This window comes from Bactrocera oleae, chromosome 4, assembly GCF_042242935.1.
Source record: "Bactrocera oleae isolate idBacOlea1 chromosome 4, idBacOlea1, whole genome shotgun sequence".
In the NCBI taxonomy this organism is placed as follows: domain Eukaryota; kingdom Metazoa; phylum Arthropoda; class Insecta; order Diptera; family Tephritidae; genus Bactrocera; species Bactrocera oleae.
This window is the reverse complement of record NC_091538.1, coordinates 64,321,808-64,346,979: the sequence shown is the minus strand read 5'-3', so window position 1 is coordinate 64,346,979 and position 25,172 is coordinate 64,321,808. Positions and strand designations below refer to the sequence as shown.

The 25,172-nt window shown below is 34.2% G+C and overlaps 2 protein-coding genes across 9 annotated transcripts in view; one reads left to right on the top strand and one right to left on the bottom strand.

Annotated features, from left to right (window-relative positions):
* The first annotated feature begins 560 nt into the window (after positions 1-560).
* On the top strand, positions 561-10,219 carry LOC106627835 (insulin-like growth factor-binding protein complex acid labile subunit). The gene is made up of 5 exons (XM_014248115.3): positions 561-900; positions 6,696-8,011; positions 8,074-8,290; positions 8,672-8,931; positions 8,999-10,219. The coding sequence occupies exons 2-5, from the start codon at positions 6,750-6,752 to the stop codon at positions 9,957-9,959; spliced, it is 2,700 nt and encodes an 899-aa protein (XP_014103590.2). The 5' UTR covers positions 561-900; positions 6,696-6,749; the 3' UTR covers positions 9,960-10,219.
* A 3,650-nt stretch (positions 10,220-13,869) lies between these two features.
* Positions 13,870-25,172, bottom strand: part of wdp (Leucine rich repeat protein windpipe) — a 68,179-nt gene continuing 56,876 nt past the window's right edge. For 7 of the 8 annotated variants that reach the window (XM_070108427.1, XM_070108428.1, XM_014248174.3 and 4 more), the window contains one exon: positions 13,870-19,340. In XM_070108427.1, the coding sequence (XP_069964528.1) occupies positions 17,046-19,214 (2,169 nt within the window). In that variant the 5' untranslated portion in view covers positions 19,215-19,340 and the 3' untranslated portion in view covers positions 13,870-17,045. Of the gene's footprint in view, positions 19,341-19,506; positions 19,589-25,172 lie in introns of those variants that run through there. The other variant, XM_014248176.3, reaches the window with a different exon arrangement.

The window sequence follows — 25,172 nt, the reverse complement described above, 5'->3', positions numbered from 1 at the left end:
TGTAAGTAATCGTAATACTTGAGTTTCAATCGCAAAATATTTTTTATAAACATATATTGATTTATTTTTTTTAGCCCGAGCTTGAAATCCACTGTTGGGTTCTCAATATTATAATATTCTCCTTATCGCATTATTCTACAATTATAGTGCAACACTGTTCTCGTAACACTTTTATATGCAAATATTCAGCACTTGTTCATATAATTTCTACACATATTTATACACTAGTAAGATCCGACCCCGCGTTGCTGTGGCTCGTCAGTTCAGTAGTTTAGGGGTTAAGCCCGGAGAACGCCACATATAATTATTATATATATAGATATATGTATACATATATGTTTATATTTTTCGAAACGAAATAGAAGCCAAACTTTAGACAAGGCGTACCCCGTTATCAATCTAGCTTATCTTATCTGAACGTTAGCCATGCCGGGTGAGAGTTCCATGTAAAAGTGTTGAATGAAAGAAGGGCTGCGTATTATTTTATGCATACCTGTATGTGTGAGTGTCTTTTGCTGATAAGACAACACAATCCGTATACTCAACGCAACAGGTAAATGCAATCAGTAATCGAATGAATTTCGAATGAGACGCGCTAACGATCCGTACGAAGAACACACCGTGCCCATATATACGCATACTCATAGTGATAGCTGAAATATAGATCAGCTGCGGTGCAGTGAGGAAGTGAAACGTCAAATTTGAAATATGTAAACAGCAATAGAGAGGCATTGTTGTGCAAGTGCATTAAGGGCGAACAAAAATTTAGAGATACATAAATGAAAAATCCACCGAACAAATACGTAGTAACAACTGATAATTAGTTATTAATATAAATCGTGTAGTTTTTAATCAAAAGTAGTATTCTTCATAACACGGACGGTGCTTAAAAGTATTAAGGTATGACTAATAATATGTGCACGGTACAAGCAAACATACATACATATGTATGTATATGCAATAAGTATTGTCAATATTTCGTTTCTACTTTTTGATGTGATAAGACAATTAAATAATATATAATCTGGTATATTTTCATACATACATATGTTTATCATTTATAATAATATAAATAAAACAATAATAATTAGTAGCTTTTTCAAATTTTAATTTAATGTTCTAGAAATTCAAAATTATTTTCTTAGTGACGTCATTTCCGATAACTCGTTTTTGATACATTGAAAAACTTAATTTATACCAATTAAATAAACGGATGCATAATATTGTATAAAATATACACTTTGTTTGATCAATTAATGCCGTTTCACACAGGGATTCAAAAGAGTCTCATACCAGTTTATTGTGGGCGAGGGGACGACGAGGAAAGACGAAGGGACCGTGCCACTCGTGTTCGGGTAATATGCAAATACGTATGCATAGAATAATAGAAATATTATGACAAATTGTAAATAAGGAGAAAATTAAGATATAGATTATGGAGTAAAGAAATTATGAATTTTTAAGACGGAGTAAAGAAATTATGAGTTTTTAATACTTAAAGATTAGAAAATTCCTATTATAAATTTGGCCTTGAAAATATTAGTTGCGGATACTCAATACATTCTTGTGGATTAGGGAATTCCCGTCTTTAGTATTTCTTTGAAACTATTTAGCGGGTAGGTACTTGTATTATGCATATTGTTCTACCATATTCATGGTAATTCATTGCAAGCAAAATGTGTGACCATCATCTCAACATACAAATGAAATACGCAGCACGCAGTGTTGCGCGGTGTTGCGCAGTCGAACCGCACAAATATTTACGAAAATTTTGTGAAAAGGAATGCAGAAAAACTAGACTCGAGTTGCTGGACTCTTTTTGACCGTGTGAATGCCCAGAGCGACACCAAAAGAAAATTTGAAAAACATCAGACTCTTTTGAATCCCTGTCTGAAACGGCACTTATACACATACATATGTATTTATGTATAGAGTACATATAAATATTTATATTTGACAAAGCTCTTCGGCGCGCATTTTAATAGCTGATAAGCTACGTGCAAAACAACAATTACATACCATAGTTCGGTTGGTCAAATATAGTCATGCACTACAGGTGTATAAGTGAAAATTTGAGTATTCTGAAATTTTTCTCTCTGAAAATCTCAAAAATTTCTCAGTAACAGAAATATTACTATTAAATCATATTATGATTAAATGAATAAATTTAACTAAATAATGTGCACATTTATGCAAACACCTCGAAATTGACTGAATTTTTTTATTCAATGAAGTGTTTATAATTTCGAAAACAGTATTTATATTTCGAACAAAGAAATATAATGTTTAAATATTTACATCAGGGTTGTCTTTAACAAAGCAAAAGTGGTTTTTTTCTGCTTATCACCACCATCATGAAGAAGAATGATTAAAAAATAAATGTAACTCCCATGTTTTCTATTCAAAATTATAATAGTTCTGTTATCAATTTTTATTCTGATTTAGGGATTAAATTGTAAATTTTTAGTCCAAAATTGTTAAATTTGAAAAGTCGCAACCCTGGATATTGAGCTCATACACGGTTCAAAGTTAAGCTCATCCCAAATTAAGCTAAATTTTAAAGAAAAAATTTGTAAATGACTTCTTGTACTACAGTAGTGGGTGGTTTAAAACAAAAATGTTCACACCCAATTAAGGATCACCACAATGTTTAGATATACATATACATATGAACATAGATCAGTTAACATGTGCTTTCGAAAAATTTCCAAAATTGTTTGAAATCAAATATCTAGGGAACTACTATTAATAATTGATATACATAATTAAATAACAATCAACTGATTAAAAAGAGAAAACAAATGATAATTATAACAACTCTGTAAACAAATGCCATATTTTCATACAAAGCATCTATGTATATAATATTCTTATATAATATATATATTTTTTATAGAATGTACACGCATATATTTATATGTATGTATGTTTGTCCGTAAGTTTATTTTATTATTAAACTTACATGCAATTTTACATTGATACGAATAGATAATGCTGATAAGAAATTATATGCAAGTGTATATATTGTAATACAATGTTGTGTATAATAATCGAAACAAGTGGACGCTGTTTTTTTTTGCTATATTTTTTTATGGTGGAACTACGGGTTTAAGAACAAAAATAAACATAACATTTTTTTGGTTTTTTTTTCATAAAAATGTTTTATTTTTTGATATAGGTATATTAGTTTGAAAATGTTTCCACTGAGATTGTTGAATGGTCTTCATAATATATACATATACAATAAATAATAATTTTTCAAAACAAAAATTGTAAAAAAACAAAAAATTACTGCATACGAAATTAATAATAACATTTGTATATGTAGAAGGTCTAGTAAAAATAAAGCAATAATTTTTTGCAAAAAACTGTATATTTTTTTTGACATAGCTAGAATGATCTGAATTATGTCAAAGATGCACCGATCTGTTCGCTCTCATAGAAGATCCTCGTAAGCTTCTCTTTAAATTTGTCAATTTTACACCATTAAAATCATTCGCGATGGAGAGGAACATATTTTTATCACCGAGTGCCAGATCCGTTCTATAAAATGAAAGTAGAAGAACTTTCCAACCAAGCTCCCGCAGCTTCTAGCGAGTCACTATGTGGCTTGTCGTTGTCCTAATGGAACACCATTCCTCTCCTATTAGTCAAAGATGACCGTTTCTGTGCGATTATTTCCTTCAGACGGTCCAATTGTTGACTATACAAGTCCGAATTTAGTGCCGTAGGCCAGCAGTTCATAGTAGATAATTTCCTGTTAATCCCAAAAAATCACATAGAAACATACTGTAACATATATGCTTATAATCAGACTTTCATATTTCCAGCCGCTTGGTTTACGTTTTTTGGTTTATCGAAGACGAAAAACTGTAAAATATTGCGTATTATATCTTTTCTTGTGTCCGATTTCAGCTCTATTTTCGATCAAAACAACTTAAATATATGCATATGTATATGTCCCATGTATATACTTACACATGCATGTGAATATGAAGAAACTTCGCATTATCGTTATCTCTTGTCCGTTAATCTGTATAAGACAAAGTATTTTTACTTTTCATTTACACTTGAAAATTGCCTATTATCAAAGTTCATTATCTCGTACATATACATACATACATACATACATGTGCACCTACATATGGAAATACTTGTTGCATTAATACAAAATGAAAGAAATTCTCTATAAATGGCGCAATTTCCCTTGAGCGGCAAGAACCTTGGAAAATATAGACAAAATATGAACTTAAAATAAGCCCATCGACTTGTCTGAATGTATTCATACTTAATGATATACTTGTATGTAAATACTTTACACATACTTTCACACATAATTAAATATCTGTATATGCGTAAATACACACACGCCAAAAATTGACCGATAACATTGTAAACAAATATTATCATAAAGTCTTTGGATTCACAACGTTTAGTTCCAGAAATGTGCAAATTATTTAAACGTGTGAATATATATGTGTTGGCAACCCCTTAAACTCGTCTTTATGAACAATTTTGGTGTGTAACTTATGTTGAAGGCACATTTCACGAGCAATGAATATATTAACAAATATATTAATGATTAAATACAAAAAGTAAAATGCGCGTAAAGTTATCCCTTTAATTCAAAAATATTTCCCTATCCACTCGCATACTATAGATCAATAAAATATAAAACAGTTTTTCTCCAGTTCCAGCTTTTCCGCGGGTATAGATTTTATCAAGGTATTTACTGATTAGCTTTCGTATATGTGAACTTGAACGGTGTGTTTTATTATCTGCTGCAATACTACCAAATAACAGTAGAAATGACTCAGCGCCTAATACAATCGAATGCTAAAAGTGGGAAATTAATATTATATTATTATGTACTGAAGTAAGTTAATATGAATGTTGCCAGTCTCTATAAGTTTAGTCGCTGATTTTCGAAAGGATATATACAGTCAAAAAATAACGTTTTCCTTTTCCAAAGTATGAATAGCGTTTACTGGTAAAAATTTTGTACATTATTTTGTTATAGCTGGCGTTTATTCAATATTTGCTCCCGCGTTGCATTCTTCGGCGTTGTCTATTATAACTTGATATCTTTGATGGCAACTTGCATAAACATTTTGGCATGATCCACAGGTAGCAACCTCCAGGCCGACATGATATTTAGGCTTTCATTAAACGCCACACATTCTCTATTGGATTGGCGTCTGGTGATTGTAATGGCCAAGCTAAATTAATAATATGGTTTTCTTGTTTCCATTAAGTATAGAGTCTGCTCTTATGTTTCGGATCATTGTCTTCTTGCAGTATTCAATCATGGTTACTTTTGCCGTAAAACATTTCAGCTGACTTCAGTAAACCCTTTTTATACAAATTTACTATTCTAATGACGTTCAGATTTTCTGTGAAGCACCTCCGACCCCCAAATCCGTAAGCAGAGAAGCTTCCATAAACATGTACTTTTTGGGAATGCTTAAAACTCCTTTGTATAAATGTTTGTCCTTTTCTTAGCCAAACACGTCTCAAGGTGTTGAAGAATGCAAAATTCGACTCATCTGTTAATATCATATTGCTTCAATCACGGTTGATGTTTTCCTGTGCCCAATGCAACCCTTTTTAATGTGTGTAGAGGTTTGATTACAGTACTGCTGCGTTTGATAGTAGATCTTTGAAGTCTATCGGGTTTTGTATTTAGAGATATATCTAAAGCCTTTTAATACAAAATTTTTTAGTTTCTATTAGACTGGGTAGTGGTTTTTTCTCAAAAAGGAGAACAATAGCTTTGTCCTCCCTTTTAGATGTCACGTGATTCCTCACTCATCCCGGCTTGTCATCTACGTTGCCAGTTTCTTCATAATGGTCAGACCATCTTTTCATAAATATACAACTCGTATACTACTTTGCAATTTTTTACATAGTCCATTTGGGACCTTAAGGATGCTTTGTTAGTAAGTCTGATTCAAAAATTTTTCTTAAACTGAGCACTCATTTTTCGTATTTCACGTCACGACGTGACACGTTAAGACAACTGACTGAATTGTATGTGTGTAATTCGAACCTATAATGTCTACAATTGAATTGGAGAAGAATTATGTTTAATCAGGACAACGCCAGACAGACACATTGATAGTAACTCGTCAAAAGCTCAGGGAGCTTGGTTGGAAGTTCTTATGGGTCCTGCTTATAGTTCGGACACTAAGTGATTATAATCTGTTCCTGTATATAAGAAATGATTTTGCTGATGAAGCATTCGCCTCAAGAGAAGCTTTAAAAAATGGAGAATCCCAGTTTTTGGCCAAAAAGTTACAGTTATCGAACAAAACGGTTCAACTTGACCTAACTCGGATCATTCTAAATATGCTAAATAAAACTTTTAATTTCATGCAAAAATAATGGTTTTATTTTTATTAGACCTTATACTTGTAATTGAATGAGATTAAAATATTTTTATACCCGTTGATCTTGGGTAAACGCTCCCCTGTAAAAGGTTTAAAAACTATAAAGTTATCTAGTTAACTTTAACTCAATAGATAACGTAGATTCCTTATTGAAAATTATAATATTTTGAATTTCCTTTGAAGAATCCTCGATTGTTTTAATATATTGGAGACAGATGACTATGAAAGTTCTAGTTTTTTCTTTCTTATGAAACTTTCTTAACCCCTGCAAATAAAAAGTTTAATATTTTTGTCTCCACTTTACAGCGCATCTCTATGTCACATATCACATCAAAACATCGTCGCATCATCGTGTAAAAAATGTCAAGACTTCGTTGTTACCTCACTATCACCCTGCTGTTCTATTTCGCATCGTCAGCTTCTGCGCTTAATTGTCCTCCCAACTGTAAATGCTTTTGGGTACTCGACAGCCTATGCGTGGAGTGTGCACATAAAGGTCTAACAGAGTATCCGAACTTTTCCGATTTACCCATTGACCATCTCGATTTGTCGGGCAATAAATTTGATCGTTTTCCCTCACAATTCGCTGATATCGAATCACTCGTCTACTTAGATCTCTCTAACAATAATATCAGCCAGCTAGATGCCGATGCGCTGATTGGATTTACAGCTCTGCGCGTTCTCTTACTCACGAACAATAGTTTTAGCAGTTGGTTGGATTTAAGTCCTCAAGAAGCTTTTCGTAATGCCATTAGCTTAAAACACCTCAGTTTGAGTGGAAATAATTTAAAAACTTTTACCGATTTTAAGGAGGAACAAACGTTGATCAGCGAATCTCTGACCAATCTGGAACTGGAGCATTGCAGTATTACGACAGTTGGTGGTGATCATCTGATAAATGGGCTACCCTCGCTGGAACGTTTGGTGTTGTCGGGTAATCCATTAATTACCCTGAATAATATACCGTCAGGCTCATTACGTGAGCTCGAGCTCAGCAATTGCAGCTTGTTACGCATACCGACAACGCTAATTGAAGGTTTGCCAAATTTGGAGAAATTAAATGTTTCGTGGAATTTCGCCATAGACTTTAAGGATATGATAATATCCGAAACCCTCTTGGAGTTGGATGCCTCCTTTTGTAATTTAGTTACGATAAATTTGAGTGGCTTCCCAAGTTTATCACATGCACATTTACGCGGTAACATGCTTCGCATTCTGGATCAATATACCTTTGCCAATAACACACAGTTGCAAACGTTGGACTTGGCAAAGAACTCGCTCCGAAATATACAAACCAATGCATTCGTTAAATTGACTCATTTGGCGACGCTCGACTTGTCCTATAACGAAATAGCGTTGCTCGATAAGAATTTGTTTCGTTCCAACGATGTGCTCGTCTCGGTCAACCTTAGTCACAATGTTATGGAGAAATTTACGAAACTCATATCGAATTCGTTGCGTGAAATAAACTTAAGTGGTTGCGAAATAATTATGATCGATGCGAATGCCTTAACTGGCCTATCGGTAATACAGCGACTCGACTTATCTAAAACACTTATCAAGGAGTTTCCGCCGAACCTGCACTCCGAAACGCTGCAGCGCTTAGATTTGAGTAACTGCAAGTGAGTAAATATTCGCGTGTTGTTATCAAGCGTGTTGTTAATGAAACTTTTGATTTTCGTAGATTGTCGAGCATAAGAAATACAACATTCTCCGGGTTTCCGGAACTGGCTTGGCTGTATTTGAGTGGCAATCGTTTTACGAACCCAATACCGGCTGAATATTTTCGTTCGAATCATTATCTGGACGCCATCTGGATTGGCGATAATCCATGGATTTGCAATTGTCACGATCCAACATTTATCGACTTTTACGATTTTCTAACTGCAGTGCCACAGAAGGTAGGCTTATGTAATATATATTTGTACAGTTGCTTCATTTTCGACTAGGTATTACAACATAAAGTCTAACGCGTTTAAAACACCACCTTATGGGTGGCAAGTCTCTCCCCGTACTTTTGATGTCACGTGTGAAAACTTGGTGGTTGAGCAACTGTTTTGTGGACAGTTTGCTTAAGGGGAAAGTGTGCTTAAGTGTTTTTTTTCTCTAGATTGGTATATTTATTTATGAGTTATCTGTTGTTCTGAAATCTCTTTTAATTTCTTCTGTTTATTTTAAGGTTATCTGCATATTTTACATGTACTATTTATCATGTTTTTAACTGCGGTATTTCAATATCCGATCTATAGTTCTGATGAAATTTTAACTTCGTGTCATTCCAGTTAAAGGATCGTAAATATGTACGTTGTGCTTCACCCTCCTCCCTTTATGGTAAGACCTGGGAAAGTGCTTGTGGCAGTGTCTGGATACCTAATGGACGCTCTTCCAAAGCAGAACAAGCGTGGACTGCGATATTGCTGTGCATCTTAGGGATAGGTGTTGGAACACTCTTATATACCGGCTTCAAGAAATGTATAAAAAGCCGCAAGCAGCGGCGCAATCGGGAAGAGTATCGACAGAACCGCGATGAAATGATGGAGATGTAAGTTTGATTACTTTAAGCTATCAATTGCTATTACGAATCTTATTTATAATTTTTATAATTACAGACGCGCACAGAATCAACGTATGCTTGATGAGCCCGCCACACCGAATGCACCATATCCCTTTGAGAACAACTTGCCGTCGTACGAAGATGCTATACTCATGCCGAAACTTGAGCGACCCGTTAAATCGATGATGGACTTGACTGAATCAGGGCATACACGTCGTAACAAATTACGACGCTCACAAACCAATCCCGATGGTGATATCGAGGATGCCGACTTAATGCTGGACGATCGTCAGCGCTTCCGCAGCGAAGAAATGCTTTCGAATCGCGTAAAAGAGCGCACCGCCAACATAACACCGTTCGCACGCACCGGCTATGTGGTGTATAGCAATTCACGTAGTCGCCGTTTGAGTGTTGAAGAATCACGCTTCCCCGCCGCACACTTAAAGTCGCAGAATTTGCAAAGCGCTGAGAAAATCGCAAACTTCCAGGGTTACGAGCATAGTCCATACACAAAACGACGTCCCAAAGTAGCTGAAATACCGCCATTCAAACGCGCCACCATGCGCACCGACAGTGTTGAATTCCTTACAGACCCCGAATATGAAGATCACAGCAAACCGGGCAGTCCATTTGCGCGTCGCAAACCGAAAACACCAACAACACCAGCGACAGCAGCAGCTGTACTCGCCGACAGCCCATTAGCGCCAGCTGTGGAGGATTACTTCGGTAGCGTGCGAAAGCCACATGATTCCACGTCAGACGAGAGTGATTTCCAGTTGGTGGTCGATGCGGAAAACTCCTCCATTTTAGAATTGCATAACACATCGTCGAGTGGTGGAAATTCAGCAAGCAATTTGGAACGCGGCAGACGAAAGAAACGACTGAACTCGACGAATAGACGTGCGAGTGGTAATTTTACCGCCGCGGCGGCAGCAGCAGGCGAGACCTCTTCAACTTCATCTGATAGGGATCCCATTGTGGTGGTGCATAAGCCAATGCGCGAAACACTTTTCTAGGTGCGCTACAAAGTGACCTGCCTGAAGCTAGCGGAAAGTGCACCATACACACATACTTGCTTCCATGTGTGTGTGCGTATGCGTGTGTGTGTTGTTCAACGAAAAGTATTTAACGTTTAATAGTATATTGTAAAATATTAATAATGTTATTAGTCATGTGACGCTTAGAAAGTTTTATTTTTAAAATGCTGTTAACAAATAACAATAATGTATTAATTTAAAAGGCGATACTAAAATAATAATTAATTTAGTAAATTGAATAGTTTAGAAATTTTTAACATCTGAAGCACGCTGTAAACAAGATGGTTTGTGTATTTACTAAACTTCCATTACAGTTAGCTACAATGATTTCGCTTAGCACAATGTGACACACAGAGGGCGCTGTCCCCCGTAAAAGAGTTGGTTGTAGTATTTGCTGATAAAGGATTGCGACTTGGCTGTGTGATTTTGCAGCCCAGCAGCAGAGAACGTAAATGAATAGAGAAGGAGCAAATGTTAAATGAAAACTTTTTGAGTACTAATTTGTAATTCCACATGAAGGAACATCGAAAAATATAACTTCGAAAAAGAAAAATACACCACACAATGTGCGAAATGCTATAAATAGACACAACGAATATTCCTATATGAAAAATCGTTGCGCATACCTATTTAGATTTATGTTTTCAATTTCTATGATATGACAAATTTATAATTATGAAAAGCCTTCTGAATTAAAAATCTGTATTACCGGTAAAAACCCCAGAATTCATAATAAAATAAACATTTAGTAGGCTATTTTTCCAACTTATGTATGTGCGTTATGTGAGCAATTGCTTATTAAACAAAGGATAACAATAAAACGGTGGCTAAGCGGCCACATTTCCACTGTTGTGGTGGCTGAGGTCGTAAGCGGGAAGGGGTTAAGCACAATCCGAATACGAACCTATACGTTCGAATCCTAAAACTCATGAAACTGAAATTTTATTTAATTTTTATTTTATTAATTGGAATCTAAGCATATCATAATTCAATTACTTTAATAGCATATTTAACTTCCTGAGATAATTAAAATATTTCAGGAAAATATGTTCATATGTTTGGGTTTATATTCCTTTATTTATGCGTATTTACACAAATGTGATAATCACACATACATTCATGAGTACACGTACGCTGATGCTTGCTTCTTCTTGCCCCGCACAAGCAATGACTTTTGTCCACACTTTTTGCTTTTTGCGAGTAGAACGATCGCAGGCAAGGAGGGATTGGGGCGCACTGCCACATAATTATTTCAGATATATATTTTATTTATCGAATTTAGTTTAAAAACGATTATAGGTATGCGTTTATGTGTATTTATATACATATATAATATATATTATAGTACGAAAATAATTCATAAATGCATCAGTATTTTTCAATACAAATTAAGCAACATAATAATATACTAAGAGTCCTCAGTTAGAACGCCTCTGTGTATAGTGGCAAGCCAACGAAATAACGGCGAGTTCGCGCAGACATTGTGTTGTTGAAAGTAACCAAATGACGACAAACATACATATATACATATGAGCTCGCATACATATTGACGCCGAATTTTGCGCATCGTGGCGGAGTTGACAAAATTTGTTTCAATCGACAATTTTACGACAATGTCGATCGGCTATGTTGTCTCGTTTGTCCTTTTTGCAGGGCTTTGCTGTTGAAAATTGACTTATGCTCTTTTGAAATATTGCGATTACCGATTGGGCTGCATTTTCATAGCGTCGTATTTGGATAAAATGGGCTAAATCGACAAACTATGAAATAATGATAATAAATAAACATATAAAAGTACTATATGGACTGTGCTTAGAATATATAGAAGTAGTTAATGATTTCATATGAATGGCAATTTAATATAAATTTTGTAATTTAATGCCATAAATAGTGCATAATATGCAAAAATATAAATATTATTTAAATTCGCTAAGAGGTCATGTTGCCAATTCTCCTTTTTGAAGTGAACATCAGACAAATTCTTCAATTTCTGATTTTTAGCAAATGTTGTGAGGAAGCAGCTTGTGGGCAACATACAAACGCGAGGGGGATGGTAGGATTTTCAGTGATACAAATTGTAAAATTGAAATTTTGCTGATTCTTCAATTTTACTGAAGACATTCAATTCAAATTCAATTTCATTCATATCGCGCATTTGCGATAGGAATTCTATATGAAAACCAAATGTGGTTTACCAGGCGCACAGAAAAAATAGCGCGGCGCAGAGTTATGAACGAACGCACTTTACTTTGAAGCAGACGCACGTTCCTTATGAATGAATTTGTTGTCGTTGTAATATGAAATACTTAGAAAATAAGCCGCGAGTTCGCTTGAATATTATTGGTCCATGATGGTGCGTCTACGTTTTTTTGTCACTTGCGCGAATGTTTGATTTTTTGCGAAAGACATATTGAGGGACATACATATGTACATATGTGTACATATATGTAAATATATTTGGACATGCGAATGAAGGAAGGCAATTTCAAGAATATTCACATATAGACATATAAACATTGAAGCAAGTAAACAACAATAGCTGTTTGAGTTCACAGATTAGACAAATATGTTCTAATATCATCTGTGGTGTTGCTTGTATAGCACACTTCCTTATTGCAATGAAATGTTTTGCCTAAGTTCAAATCCTATCATATTTTTATATATTATACTATTTTTTATTTTTATAACTCTTTTTTATTAAATGATATTTTAGTTCTATTTCTATATTATTTCCCTCATTACTTATATTTTTTTTTCATAAGTCAATTATTTTCCTTTTTATTATTTTAAGTTTTGTTTATGCGCATATCAAAGAACATCTGCGCATATGTATGTATATACATTTTGCTTATAGAGTGGTGTAGTTCGTTTCGTACCCTGATAGTTGTGGTGAAATTTTATTTTCCAATTTGCGCGTTTTCGATGTTCCTTCTTAGCAATTAACATTTTAGTACTGCTAACATTTGCTCCTTCTCTATTCATATACGTTCTCTGCTGGTAGTTTGTGCACGCGGCGATTTTTTAGGTGACGCCGCTAGCAACCCGGCAGATTTGTGTGAGTGAGTGAGAATTTGCAGGGAATTGAGTGGAAATTCCCTTGTTTTGCGAAAATTTAAGACATTTTTAAAGGTATATAATAGAAAATTCACAGTATTTATTTAAATTAATTTTATAATTATTAAAAAAATTATTTTAAAAATTAGAAAAATTATTTTGTTGAGCATTAAAAAAATGGATGAAATATTTATTAGTAAATAATCGCCTTATTCTTTATGTTAAAGTTAAAAAGAAAATAAGGTATATATTTTAAATAATACAAATGAAAATAATTTTCGATTATATTTTAAAAATTTGATGGGAAAATATAAAATGTATTTTTTGTATGAAAATTGAATTGGTTTATATGAAATAATATTGGTTGGTGTAATGAAAATTTGTAATTTCCAAAATTAATTAAAAATTGAGTTTTATGCGAAATAACTAAAATTAATTAATAAAAAATATAAATTTTTGAATAGAATATTTTTTTTTTGTTAATTTTTAGTGCTTAAACGCAAAAGTCGTTACAAGGCTTAGTGGGGGAAAACGAAATACAATAATATTAGTAAAGAAAATAATTTCAAAATTTATTTAAAAAACTTATTTGAAGAGAAGTCACTCAAATTAAATAATTATTTAATAAATAATAAATAATAATAAATTAATAAATAATAATTTAATGAGTAATTTTTAAAATTTTTCAAATTAAATATTTTATAAGTTTTTTGTGTTTAAATTCAAAAGCAGGTTTTTGAGGACTGATGTGGGAAATCAAAGTAAAATTGGTAATGAAAATAATTTAATTTAATTCTCAAACCTTATAGCCAAGCATTAGAAATAAAACACAGTGTTTATGTTTCGATTTTATTTATTTATTATTTTAATTTTTAATTAAAAATAAATAAAACTTTAGAAATATTTTAAACATAGCAGTTAAATTTTTGAAATTTCTATACAATAAAACTAAAATGAACTGATATACATACATATTTGCATTGAAGCGCAACAACTACATACTATTTTCAAAACTATTTCAGCTTAATATGCATACTAGATAAGTTGAAACAAGAATTGGTGTATTGATATTTAGCTGAAAAAGAATTTTGCAACTAGTTATTAAAGGAAATACACATGCATACATATATACAGTTGTATAGGTATATACATATGTACATATATATGTATTTTTGCGCGTTTTGTTTACAGGCAGCTTGGGTTATATTTATGCAATGTTTGTTGTTGCTTTTTAATACAAATGAAAAGTTCAGCTAACTCATTTAAATAATATGCAATAAATTTAGCAACTTAGCTATTAAATAAGTTACATATGTATGTATGCATGTATATAATATACGTTAAACAAAAGGAATTGACGTAGGAAACAAAAAATTAGGAAAAGAAAAGTAAAATAAAGCGAAGCGCAAATATTTTGCATTTAGCTAAAAAATATAATGCTTTATAACTCTTGTATGTATGTATGTATGCATAAAAGATAACTTTGGTATTACGCTAAAATTACATTAAATACATTAAAATTACATACAAACAATTTTACTTTTATTAAATTAACTAGAAAGGAAACAATTTTTATAGCAATCAACTGCAGTGTTGTTAATTTCTAAAATATATAAAACTAAATTTTACAAAATAAAAATAAAAATTAAATTTTGAAAAATCTCTAAATTTTCACAAAAGCGCTGATTACTTTTCGTAAATATTTAATAATTACTTTTTTTCTACGTTTTGTTGACTCAAAGTGGTTGATATCTGCGTTAGCTAAAACATATCGCTTACAACTAGTTTTTTGCAGAAATTACATTATTTTTTGTTTTTCATATTTTGCTTTCACGCACAGCACTCGTGGTCATTATATTTAGAATGTACACGTCGTTACAAAAACAATTTCGAAAAATATATAATATTTAAGCAGTTACATAGATACGATACTGTAAATATAAGTTTCTATTATATTTATATATATATTTTTTTTAAATATATAGGTGTATATATTCTTTATATCTATATATATTTTATATCTATATATAGTTTTTTGTATACCTACATTTATTTTGACTTTAATATATAGTTCGCAATTTAGAAAATTTTTTTTATTATAAGCATTTTGCTTTGAAATATAAAACTGCACATTAGTTTTCTGCTTGCTTTCTCGCTTTTTACAATTATATGTAAGTATCAAATATTTTTTTAACGAACTTTTTTTTTACAAAACTGCCTTTAGCATTTACAAACATATAGCTTTTTATTATTTAAATAATTTATGTATGTATATATGTATATAATTAACCTATCACATTATAATGTTGCTTTTTCTAACTGTAATTTCGTTAGTTTTGTCTTCAACAGTTGGCCGATTTTTTCAAGTTTTATTTATTTTTTTTTCGCGCAGCTAGGCAGAAGAAGTTTAGATTTGGAGCGTTTCTCAAATACTAAGTGCTGGTTTGTAACTAACGCTCCGAAGGCGGTTGAGCTCTATGATATGATCAAATGATTTTCGCGGTTTTTTAATAGTTTCTTTATGTATGTAATTTGGCATTAGTCCTAAATGCGGCACATCTGGTCGCTGATTCTCATCATACTCGTACGCTTACCCGGAAGTAGGCGGTACTAGTAGATCAGCTCGTGACTTGGTTCTTAATGCGCAAGTAGCTTAGTATATGTACATATGTAGAAAATATAGAATAAAACCATACTTTTTTATAATAAAATAATTTATAAATACATAAGTTTTTTATAAAAGAAATATTCATGAAGATTAATTATCTTGCGATTTAGCAACTGATTTCACTTAATTTTAATATTTTGTAAACTAAATATGTTTTTAAGCGCTTAAACAACGCAAGCTTGCCAGAGTATGTTATATTATTATATTTTCCAAAATTAACAAAAAACCAAGTGTGGTATTTTCGACCAGTAGTCTTGAAAAAAATTTTTCGACATAACCTCATTTGATGTATTGGAAATGCTAAACTTTATACTGTTATGCTAATTTTTAATTAGACTATTTTTTTTTTAACATTTAATTTCTGAATAGAACAAAAAAAATATATGTATATAAAATTAAGACACAACAGTATATTTTTTGAGCTCAGGTAGTTTTTACTTTTACTTTTCTGGAATTTCTATTTTTTTTATTTTTATTTCTTTTCCAAGTTCAAATCTTAAACTTTCCCTGGTTAAATTTTTAGTTGTAATATCTTTAGATATGATCAAAAATATGTATTTAACTATATACTTGTATATATAAGAACATGTCAACATATTCTTTAGAAGCTTATTTTGCTGAGCAATTTTAGTAAAATATTTAATACTTATAACAATGTCTTCTTCTTATTCAATAATATTGTGTTGTTGTTGTTGTTGTTTGACTGATATATATACAGTTACTACTTAATTTGCAAACAACTTTTTTAAGGCACAATTCCTTGGCACACTTGTTCTCTCTTTCCCCACAGTAGTTATACATTTATTACAGTGGCAAATAAAAGTTTGTTTACAAAAAAAAAAAATTTAATTAAAAACAAGAAATAAAAGTGATTTAAAAGTATACGATTTTAAAGTGCAAAGTTTGTTAGTGTCGTAAGTTGATAATTATAATATAACATATGTATGTACTACATATACTAAGCTCGCACAAGAACGCCAACAAAGCACAAATGCCGAGCACGAGCCGAAACTGCAGAAAATTTTACTTATAGCAGTTACTTAACCACGAACTTTAGACGGCCACAATGTCAGTAAGCCCCATTTACACTTCCTTACAAACTAGACGCTTGCATGCCTACTTAAACCTTTCTTCCTACCTGAATTGTATACACTTTAGAAAAGTCCTTCGCTATACAATTTGCGCTACAAGATGTTAGTTTTTTGTTGTTGTTTTTATTTTATTTTTTATTCTAATTTCGTAGCTTATAGTTCGTTTAGCACCGTTTTGGACGCGAACGGCAGCACACGTGTTCGGCTCGTCGCACACTTTTCAACGTAACACATCGCGCCACACCACACCGTTTAGTGGCCATTTACCAGCGTCGCCGTGGGCGCATGCACGCCGGGCACAGTCAGAGTGTTATCAATGCCGTTCGTTGCCGTTACAGGCGTTGTTATGATATCGCCAGCGTTCGATTTGCTACGCGTAACCAACATTGGTGTTTTGGGGCGGGGTGTTTCGGTCAGCTTGATTTTGACGCGTCCCGTTTCTGGGGAATACACTGGCGAGTAACGGCCCAATTTCGGCGACGAAGGCAGATAACTGTCATCATTGTTGTTGTTGTTGTTGTTGTTGTGCTCGGCACCCTCTTGTGGGTATTGTGCATATTTGGAGGCACGTGGCGACTTCGGTGTGGGGTAACGCGGTGTTATCGGATGATATTCATGTGGTGCGGACGCCTCGGTCACAGGTGCCGCCTGCTCTTTGCTCACTTGATCGTTTGGCGATGTGCCATTGCTGCCGTTCAGCAGTGGCTGTTGTTGGGCGGGACCATCTTTTACATCGTTCGCGTCGTAGGGTTTCTTTTGTCCGGTGCCATTGATCGGTTTCGCGAGATCAGATTTGGTTTGATCGCCAATGAGTGGCGAATGCTCGTTGCCATTACGCAAGGGTTTGCCCAAATTCTTTTTATCCATGTCGAGTAATTCGGTTTGGCGTGGATTTTCAGCATCGTGTGCGGCATTACTATTGTTTTTGCACCGCTTGATACCCACATATAGTATCAAGCCGAAAACAATGAAACCAAGCACGCCCAATAGGAAATATGTAGCGTTGCTGTCGTCCTTCTGTTCGCCACTCACATTAGCGGTTAGTATGGCGCTAGGTTCACCATTTGTTGCGCCTTCGGTACTTACGTCGGGCACAGCTTCTGCCTCAACGTTCTGGTGTACAACCGGTACAATGGGTTCCTCTGTAACCGGCTCTTGAGCTTCTGTGTTTTTCACACCATTTTCATCTGTATCAAATATGCCCATACCGGTGCCGAATATATCAGCTGCCTCCTTGTGTTCATGCTCCTCTTGCTCTGCTGGTTTAGGTTCCTCCACCGGTTTATTGTCGAATGCGTCGTCGGTGTCATCCGCATCGGGTGTTTCAAAATCATCTGTGATCATGCGATCGCGTGTAATACTGGGGATGATGAGTATGCCAGCACCGCTGCCTGAACCATCATCTCCATCTTCTTCCTGTTCGATGGGTAGTGGTGGCGCATCGGTTGTAACATGTTCTTGCGAACTCTCCACTGCTGGCAAAACGGTTGTTATGGCTAAGTTCGCAGGCACATCACTCAAATCACCTGAGCCCTCAACAGTATCGAGTTGTGTCACACTTGTTTTCGCAGTGCTTGCTTTCTCGATTGGAATAAATGCCTTACCCAACTCATCCTCATCGTCCTGGTCACCGGAACCTTCAACTGGCTGATCGCCCATCATCAGTTCATTATCCTCCTCATCGTTGAGGCGTCCGTTCTTCTCGTGCTCACAAATATCGGACTGTTTGACCTGCAACCACGACTTACCTTTAACTTCAGCGGGATATGTACAAGTGACGGCATGTTCCATGAACACGTGACGCTCCTGCAGCCAGTTGCGCACCTCCAATGTTTCGCAGGAGCAATTAATTTGATTGTGACTCAACTCGAGTGTCATCAAATTGGACAGACGTGTCAAATCCAACGGCAAATATGTGATGTCGTTATGCTGTAGATTCAGCACTTGTACATGCGCCGGCAGTTTGACCAATTTGCTCGATGTTATGCGATTGTGTTTGAGGTTCAGCTTCTTAATGCGTCGTCCCAAATGTCCGAATTCGTGGAGGTCATTGTGCGAGAGATCTATCGATGTGACGCTGGGTAGCTTCTCCAGCGGATGCGACAAGCGTTTCAAATTCAGGTAAGACAAGTCCAGCGAGTGTATGGGCAGTGAGGATTCTTTGGCTTCGTACAAACGCAAACCCTCCAAACTGGTACATTTAGCATGCAGCACTGGTGTGTGCGTGTTTTGCGCCAGAACGCATTGACAATCAGCTGGGCAGTTGTAATTGTTGTTGTCCGAAGTTGTAGAATTTACCGTACTAATTACTTCTTTGCTTGGCGCGGGGGAGCTCTCAACAAATAGACAGCAGAGTAGAAGCAAAGCGGCGTAGACTATAGGTAGCTTTAAAGCTCGTGAGTGTGTACGTAACGGCTGCATTGTGGTGTGTTTCTAGTGACTAGATGCGGCAGCAACTGGTTCCAAAGCGTTCAAATATAGCTGCGAGGTGTAGATATCTGCAAGCGGAGAAGAGATGATGCGCAAATCAGCTGATTATGTAGCGAACTGTGAAGTGAAAGAAAAAATGATTACATAATTAGTAAAAAAACATATAATTTTTAATTAAAAAATAAAAACTATAATAATATCAATTAAAAAGTAAGCAACGTTTTATGAATTATTATTTATATATTTTTCTTTCAAGTTAACCCATAGGCAGCAAATTTCCTACTTTCGTTAAATTTTTTTTAAATGACTCCAAAAAACATTGTCAACTACGTTGTTAGTACATCTATTACCCAACCCAAACTGAGTTTACGGAAATTCCTCGTACGTTTTCACACTTGCCAATTCTTTCCACACCTGCTCCATTCCACTTTGATAAGTTATCAATAGCTCTCGAAATAAAATTCTCTCTTACTATCTCGCACACTCTCTTCTTACGTCAGCATTTGCAGTTAAATTAGTAGCTATGTATGTATATCTGCTTATCGGTTTTAGGTGTCTTTCCTATGATTAAAATGAGTTGTGACTTCCCAAAAATAAATTTTAAGGTGCTTCCAAATACAACAACAAGCATAAAGCATTTATTATATTCATTAATAAACTTTATACCACTGAACAAAATTATCTTTATAATTAATGTGCTTACCACTTACTTATCATATTCGCAAATACAGATATCATTGTAGCGACGCAGCCGAGTTTTTAATTAACTTATATTTACCTTGTTATTTAGAATAAAACTTTTCTAGAGAAATCACAACGCTTTTTTAACGTAGCTTATTTGGCAGTACGAACAATGTAATAATGATATACTCTGTATATATCATATATAATATATATATGTATGTATTGAAACTGATTACGTCACACAAAATACTTTTACAAAATATAATGAATATAGTTTTTAAGAGGTCTGATTTTTATACAATTAGAGCTTTATGGGAGCTTTATTGAAGATTTATAAGATTTATGATAAAGAAAAATTACTTAAGTAAAATGCTTTATAAGTAATATAAGAATTAATTTTGAAATGTGAATTTAATTAATTAATATTTCGTGTGAACTAAGCTTTAAGTCAACTCTAGAGGCTAGTGCCACAAATAACATTATATAATACGTTTCTTCCAAATACGGCCACTTTTCTGCAGGTAATGTCAAAACACTGTCTTTATTTCTGATGTAAAAATAATTCTAAAAAATTCATTAGACATTCGTAGAAGGTTTTGAACATAAAGGACCACTCATTTGCCGCATAATACCTGAGCACTGAATACTAAAAAAAAAATTTTCTTTTGAAAAATTAAGAAATATCTTTAGGGCTAACATTGAGAATATATTTGGTAATTTAATTTGGATAGTTATCATCTTAACCTTAAACTCACATCAAATTTGAATTTTAACAATTGTAGATACAAATATTTGAATGTATATATATTTGAGAATATTCTCTAAAAACTTGAAGTTAGCCCGCAAATAGTATCGGAGATATGAGCGTATTTATAATAATTTTTTTGGCTAAGTATAATTGGCTTCCAAAACTTTAAACGCGTTTTTCTCGAAACGACGTTTTCCGAGTCGGGAACATTTCGGCTGGACCGAACGAATTCTCAGATGTTCTTATCAAGTTTCGATTGTCCAGGAGCTTAATATGGACCGAATTTCCAACTGCGAATCGCTGCTGAATCGCAAAACAATCAACCCAATTTTGAAGAGTCCAACGAATACGGTTTTAATCGAATCAGGGTTAAGCTAGGATTAACGGTCAGAAAGATTTTGCTATGTGTTTGGTAGGATTGGCAGGGAATCATCTGGTACGAGTTGCTTCACTATGGCTAAACTCTTAGTTCGCACCTGTACCGTCCGCAATTGGATCGTCTGAAGTAAGAAATCGCTCAGAAGCGGCCAGAACATACATATCGAAAGAGATTTTCCAGACTTGTCGGGAGCTTGGTTCGGATAATTTTATGCATCCACCTTATAGTTCGGACCTGGTACTAATTGAGTACCGCCTGTTCCTGTCAATGGCGAATGATTTTGCTGGTGAAAAAATGGTCTTAAGAGAAGCTTGTGAAAAGCGACTGTCACAGTTTTTTTTTTGCGTGACTATTAGAGTGACATTATGATATTACTTTCAAAATGACAAGTTGTCGAACAAAACGGTTTATATTTACTATAAAGCAAATAGTTCTTACAATGCAAAAAAAAATTCTAAATGCATATTTTTTTATTTATTTAATAAATGGACATGGAATGCCTCTGCAAAAAAAGTCACAAAAAATATTTTTTTCTGACTCGCAAGTGGATAAAAACCCTTAAATAGGGTAGACATTGGTCTAAGGATATTCTGAAAATAAAGTTATATATATTCACAAAATGTGACAATTTCAACTAATTGAGTAATACAGAATATTTATATGTATATATTTACCCACCTTAAATACCACCATAACAATTCGATTATAAACGATAAGGATCTACAGCAAATTTCTACGAGTTTATTCAGATAAGCTGATCATCAATTTTAATTTCATGGCAACTAAATTAGAAAATGCCAAATATGTGCAAATTGCCTACAAGCCTCCTTGTGTGTGTATGTATGTTGGTATGTAATTGCATATATTTGTATTCAAGTCGAACGCTTTGAGTTTATCATATCAGCGATCGGTGCCTTGAGATAGCTATCTCGGTGCATTATTTATGTGTTTGTACACAAGTGACTTTGTTGCATGCAACGCACTCACTTTGCGGTGGCGCTGACCAGTTTGTTGTTTGTTGTGGCGCACATGAAAATCACGCAGAAAAAGCAAAGGCGTGCAACACACGTACTTACATGGTCAATTACGCGCAACAAGTTGGCTAAAATGCAATTTTCCTAATGCAAATGTGTTAAAATTGCTCAGATAAATGGGTGCGCCTCAGTAATTTCCAAGATAGGCGCAAATGGAGATAGTGGAGCAGAAATACACATACATACAGAGGAATATAAATATGCACAGGTTAGCTAATTAGAAATGTTGCGAAAATATGTAATGCAGTGATTTTGTGACCGTCATTATAACTGTGAATTTCGTTAAAAAATAATTGGAACATTAGCGTGACTCTGAAATGTTTGCAGCTACGTACTCTAGATAGGATAGGATAGGATTTGCTTAAAATATTATCAAGGCAGTGCTTTCAAGTTCCCAACGGAGGATAAAGAGTAAAATTATAATTATACCCTGAACACTCAGAAGGAAGCGTCAGAGACTCTATAAATATAAATGATCCGCATGACGAGCTGAGTCGATTTAGCTATGCCCGTCTGTCTGGCCGTCCGTCCGTCGGCATAAAGGGAACTAGTCCCTCAGTATTTGCGATATCAATCTGAAATTTCTCTGTTTCACACGTCCTTTTCTCTCAAAGCAGCTATCGGACATCTATATAGCATACAGCTGCCATAAAAACTGAACAATCGGAATGAAGAAAACTTTTTTAATTGACGAGATATCTTAAAGATATTGTTCTCCAAAGAAATTGTTCATATCGGACTACTATAGTATATATGCAGCTGCCGTACAAACTTTTTCGATTGAAATTAAGAAAATTTTTTATTTGACAAGATATCTTCACGAAATTTGACATGGATTAATGTCCAAAGCAACGGTACAATATCTGAGAAAATTGTTCAGATCGGGCTACTATAGCATATAGTTGCCATAAAAGCTGATCGATGCAAACAGATCGAGGGACTTAAAATTCACGACAATTTGAGAAATGTAAACAAAAGCAACGAGTTCATTTTGTATACTATCTCTGCCTGCCAACAATTTTTTATGAAATAACTACTGATTCGTTTCATTAACTGCTTAATTTTTCTCTACAGTAAACAAAATAATATATTTAAAAGATTTAAAAATGTTTAGTATTTTTTTCAAGTCTTAAATTTATTGCATTGTGTAGCAACAACATCGCTTTCAGTTGTGAATGTCGCCTGCCACTTGTTGCATAAAGTTGCTGTCTGCACACCCAAGCGGCGCGGTCTCTCACTTACACCCACACACGCACTGGCCAGCTGTGGAGAAATGCGCCAGCAGGTTTGCAAAACTATTGCTGTGCTTTATTTTAGTGTCAACAACATATTTGAAATGTGGGAAATTAATGAAGTATTTGCAATAACTGCGGGAGGCAAGTCAACATGACAGCCAAAAACAAAAAAAAAAAACAATAATGCCGATGTTAATAAATCACTGAATATATTATATTAATAATTGCATGTATGAATGAATTTGAACAAAATATGCGAATTGCGAAAAGCCATTCATTTTTTGGGTGAAAGCTCTAATTGGCTGTTTTCAGTTAGCGGCTAGAGGCTGCCGCTTTTACATACATACAAATATAGATATGTGCATGCAGATAGGCAACGGCTTGAACGAACCGACCCGGCCTTTTACTTTATTATTGGTGAGTTAGATATTTTTCGTACACTTGGCCTCCAAATGTCCTCGGGCCAATGGCCATGTGACAGTTTTATTATTTGTTATTAATTTATTTGGCCGGTTGTCTGCCAACTGTGGCGCATTCGATTGTTTGTTGCAACACTAACGTCAAGCTGTTAACTGCGGGAACTATATATGTTATAATACATACAATAGAAAAGCTAACATATACATATATACCTATATATATACAAATATACTTATATGTAGTTACTGTGCGGGCGCTTAAGTGATCGTCAACGTTTTCGCCTTTCGACTTTTTAGTTTCAAATAAACCCAATCAGAGTCAACCTAATGGCTCTTGCCACTGATATGGCATGCAACAACACCTACGCAGTGTTGCAAATCGACTATGCAGTTATAAATCTGAAAAGCCGACGATCATAGTCTGCAATTGCGACTTGTTGCGTTGGCTGCTCCTACTTGCCACAGTGAAATGGTCAATACATTTGGTCACAAATAGTTGTAGGTATGTGCTATAATGGATGCATAAAGCGTAACTAGGCGTCCAGAGAAATGCACTAAAAGAAAATGTGACAGACATTCACATAGCTGAGTATATTAATGCTGCTGGGTTGTTCGGATTGACAATTTTCTATTAAGGAATTTTTATCCCGCTTTAAATGTGTCCACATTGAAATTGAATTTTTGCCATTGAAATCACGAGCACCCACACATGCATACAAACAAACATACATACATACATACAACGTAGCCCGACTTATGCACAAATACTCATATGCCGTTATAACTTTCCAGTCATATTTTTGAATTTTTTTTACGCTGCCATATGATTAAACAATTATTAGCGCTTAAGGCGTTTCGTCTCTCGTTGCTTTTAATTGGTAAATTGAATAAAAGAAATTAAAAATGTCTGGACAGTGAAGACATCGCAATGTTATTGTTTCTGTCACTGTCAATGTCGGCACATTTTAAGCAAGAGTTATAGTACCTAAAATGCTGCAATTATGTATATGTATTAGGGTGGATTTTTATTTAATTATTTTTTTGTGAGCAAGAAGTACATGCTTGATTTGGGAAAAAGTGAATTTCTTTAAATAACGGCAATAAAAAAAAAACATATGGCAGCACTGTCTAAAAAGAAATTTATTGTAGCGATATGTGTACTACCCTAGTAAAACACCAACAACCCACTTCCAATAAAGTTAAACAAAATGACGCACTTTAAACGGATATATATTGCAAGCGTTGTATGTTTGCGTCTTTAGTTAATTAAATTGTCTGCGATTACTGCTTTATTTTATTAGATTGTTAATAATTACGTGGCGGCTATGAGAACGGCGGCAGTGATCAATTTAATTACGCTCAACTAACCAACTCAACCTACACAAATCCTTTACAGTCCATCGCGTTTATAGATATTTTTGTATTTGTTTAATAAATTACTTATTTAGTT